The following is a 3,811-nucleotide window of genomic DNA, read 5'->3' as shown; positions in this document are numbered from 1 at the left end:
TAGACAGAAGATTATTATTATTTTCATCACAGTTAATTAAGTAGGAACGCAGAGATTGAAGTACATCTCGAAGATAATAAAAACAATACACAGACTTGCTGTTGGTTATTAACAAACATACCTTTTAAAAAAAAGGTAAAAAAGGCGTGTGCTTATCGAAAAACACTATTTATATGGTAAAACCTAATATGATAAAATCTGAATGATAAGTTGCTTTCCATTTGATGACACAAGTCGGCACAAATTGATACAAGTGTCGTTCTATGTTATTAAATGGAAAGCAACCAGTATTAAAAAAAATTGCTATACCAAATTATTAAAAAGTACAACCTAAGTACTACTATCTATAAATGAGGCATTTATCAAGTGGCACTATCATTATTATTTACTTATTATTTATTTATTTAAAATATTTCATTTGTATAAAAGATTTGATATTAACAACAGGCGCCAAGATAAATTTTACCAAACTAATAAAAAGTAAAATCCTAGTGGTACTATCTTTATCAAGTTAAATTCTACCAAATTAAGAAATAAAACCCAAGTGGTACTATCTTTGTTATTTTTACTTAACTCTAATATGTCTTGTGTATAAAAAATTTGATATTAACAACAGGCGCCAAGTTATTTATTTATTAATTTTAATGGTATCTATTATAAAATTTAGTTAACTCTAATAATATGTGTCATGTGTATAAAAGGTTACCCCTCAAATTAAAAAGTGGTACTACCTTTATTATTATTTTTACTTAACTTTAATGATATGTATTATGTGTATAAAAGATTTGATATCAACAACTGGCGCCAAGTTAAATTTTACAAAATTGTATGTACATAATCTCTACAAATTAATTTATTATTGGTAACCTCTGTATATTATTTTATTAATGTACATTATATTATTCTTAAATTAAGAGAAATAATCCTGTTTTTGAATCGACTCTTGATGCTTGAATACTTCAGTGTGAATTTATATACATATCCAATTCTATAAACTACACGCCGTAATCTTTTTCAGTCTTGAACGCAATCATGAACAGAACTGGTAGAAATATTACATATTAAATTGACAAGTAATTTAATAATATTTAATAATGTCTAAGATTTGCTTCGACAAAAAATTAAGTTATTATTCTATTGATTTATTCTCGGTCTAATAAAAGTTAAAATTATATTATTCTTATTATATTATTATTTACAGATCATATATTTGCGTACTCCTTATTACAACAAGCAATAAAAGACACAAATAAAAACAAGGAGCATATTGTTATATTAATAGCACCTCGTGTTGGTTGCTTTTTCAGGATGTCCCTGTGCGCACTATGTGCAGTGCAGTTTTCTCGTTGATCCAGATCTTTCCTTGTTGTTATACTGGAATATGTGATGACTTCTCGCTTCGCTTTGTTACAATAACTTTATTCCGATTACATCTACTTTAATCTCGTTCTAATGGCTAACGCCGCACGCTGTTGCACGTTCTATTACTCGTGGTCGCAATGGCAATCAATTGCTCTTCCTTTCCCAAGCGGCCGCAGCACGACTCGGCCCGCGCATGTCTACGCGACGCAAGCGCGCATGAAGAGAGGACGTCGGCACACGCCGCGCACAATTTCTGAATGTTTAACTTATCTCGCGATAACATACCGCCCTCCTTGAGAGGATCATCTTTCAACATAAAAACAGAGTAACGTACCAACTACTAACCTAACGGAGCTAGAGTAATTAATATAAGCATTTAGATATAATTAAACTAGTAAATAAAAGACTATATGATTGAATAGAGAGAAGACAAAAAAGGGGTGAAAGTGAGAGCACGGATTTCAAGCACGGTCAAATCCTAGTCTTCCATTGGCAACAGGCATAAACGAGTAATAGGCCGTTTGTAACTACCATTCACAGTTCGCACCATAGCGACTCGAGCAACGCCGTCCTTGCCAGGATGTATCTCCTGGATTCTGCCCAAAGACTATGGCAACGGAGGCCTATTGTCGTCCTTGATAATCACCATTTGGCCCACATGAATAGACGCATCTTGAGTTTGCCACTTATTACGATCTTGACATTGCTGGAGATATTCGTGAGACCAACGCTTCCAAAAGTGCAACCGTAATTGCTGTAAGTATTGCCATCGGGTTAGGCGATTTACTGGGATCCCTTCAAGTGATGGTTCGGGATATGCAGTGAGTGGAGTACCTGTTAAAAAGTATCCAGGAGTTAGTGAAGCAAAGTCATTGGGATCTGTTGAAATGGGAGTGAGTGGACGGGAATTGAGAATGGCTTCGATTTGTATGAGCCAGGTTTCTAGTTCCTCATATCTCAAGTTAGCATCTTTCACCATTCGAGTCAGATGCCGCTTAGCAGCCTTAACCGCCGCTTCCCATATCCCTCCATGGTGCGGCGCCCGAGGTGGTATAAAGTGCTAGCGAATTCCCAAATTCGTGGCCTGTTCTTGAATTTGCTGCTGAGTCGTTTGATTCTTGAATAATTCTACTGATTCTCTCAGCTCTCGCTCCGCTCCTGCGAAGTTTGATCCGTTGTCGGAGAAAATGTCTGAAGGGCAACCTCTTCTTGCAATAAAACGTCGAAAAACTCCTAAAAATGCTTCAGAGGAGAAGTTAGACGCTAATTCAACGTGAACAGCCTTGGTAACGAGACAAACTAAAATAGCAATACAACATTTGACTAGCTTGAGGCTTCTCCTTGCACCCTCCTTATAGTAAAGAGAACCCGCATAATCCACTCCGCATTGATCAAATGGCTTAGTGCAAATTCGAATCCGTGGTTCGGGTAAATTACCCATAATAGTAGAAGCAGCCTTCGGCGAGCTTCTAAAGCAAGTGACGCACTTTCGCAGGATCCTTTTAATGGTGCTGCGGGCTAAAATGATCCAATACTGCTCTCGAATGGCGGCTAAAGTAGCCTGTGGCCCTGCATGCAAATGATTTGCATGTTCATGACTAACAATCAGATTGGAAAACGGATGCTTCCCAGGCAATAATATTGGGTGCTTGGCTGCATATGACAAAGATGATTCCTTTAATCGACCTCCTACGCGTATCATGCCGGACTTAACTATGAATGGGTTTAACCTCAATATGGGACTATTAATTTGGACGGTTCCCTTGTTATTCAGAGCTTTTATTTCGTTTGCGAAGTGTTTAGCTTGTATTAGCTTGATCATGCGAGCAATTATGCATTGCTGCTCCTCCACTGAGATAGGCAGGATTATTCTTTCCTGTGACGATAAATATTCTTATGGTTGAGAAGCTGCACCCCTTCGACGCTTGGAATGATCCACGAATCGCCACATATAAGCCATGACCCTTATCAATTTGGTCAAGCTTGAGTATCGATAAAATATATCAGGCTCTTGTTCAATAGCTGTGACCGTGATGGTGACTTTGGATTTTCGCTCAGGGAGATTTTTGATTGTCGGGGTGGCGCCTTGCGGCCATTCCTCCTCGTTTTGCTTGAGCCACGGAGGCCCCTCCCACCAGATTATTAAGTGGATCAAGACACTTGGCATGATACCATGAGACAAAAGGTCGGCAGGATTATCTTCACTGCTTATGTGCCGCTATTGATGAATTGCTGTCAGTTGCTGTATCTCTCCAATGCGGTGAGCTACAAAATAAGACCATGATCGATTGCAAAATCGCAACCATGACAGCACTATTATAGAATCCGTCCATAGGTACGTAGAAGTTATGTGGCATGTAAGACAGTTGGATACCTTATTGATGAGCTGAGCCAATAGTAATGCTCCACATAATTCTAGTCGGGGGAGTGACAAGCTTTTTAAGGGTGC

The 3,811-nt window shown here is 38.0% G+C and overlaps 1 protein-coding gene across 1 annotated transcript; it reads right to left on the bottom strand.

Moving 5' to 3' along the window:
- Window positions 1-2,422: 2,422 nt before the first annotated feature.
- On the bottom strand, window positions 2,423-3,184 carry LOC108757420 (uncharacterized). Its single transcript, XM_018501830.1, has one exon. The coding sequence runs from the start codon at window positions 3,182-3,184 to the stop codon at window positions 2,423-2,425; it is 762 nt and encodes a 253-aa protein (XP_018357332.1).
- Between the last annotated feature and the right edge of the window lie 627 nt (window positions 3,185-3,811).

Source organism: Trachymyrmex cornetzi, unplaced genomic scaffold (assembly GCF_001594075.2).
Source record: "Trachymyrmex cornetzi isolate Tcor2-1 unplaced genomic scaffold, Tcor1.1 scaffold142, whole genome shotgun sequence".
Classification (NCBI taxonomy): Eukaryota; Metazoa; Arthropoda; class Insecta; order Hymenoptera; family Formicidae; genus Trachymyrmex; species Trachymyrmex cornetzi.
The sequence above is the reverse complement of the archived record's forward strand: the minus strand, read 5'-3'. Positions and strand labels throughout refer to the sequence as shown.

Excerpts from the sequence above, each read along its gene's own strand:
- LOC108757420 (XM_018501830.1), bottom strand. The coding sequence starts at position 3,184 with ATGATCAAGCTAATACAAGCTAAACACTTCGCAAACGAAATAAAAGCT.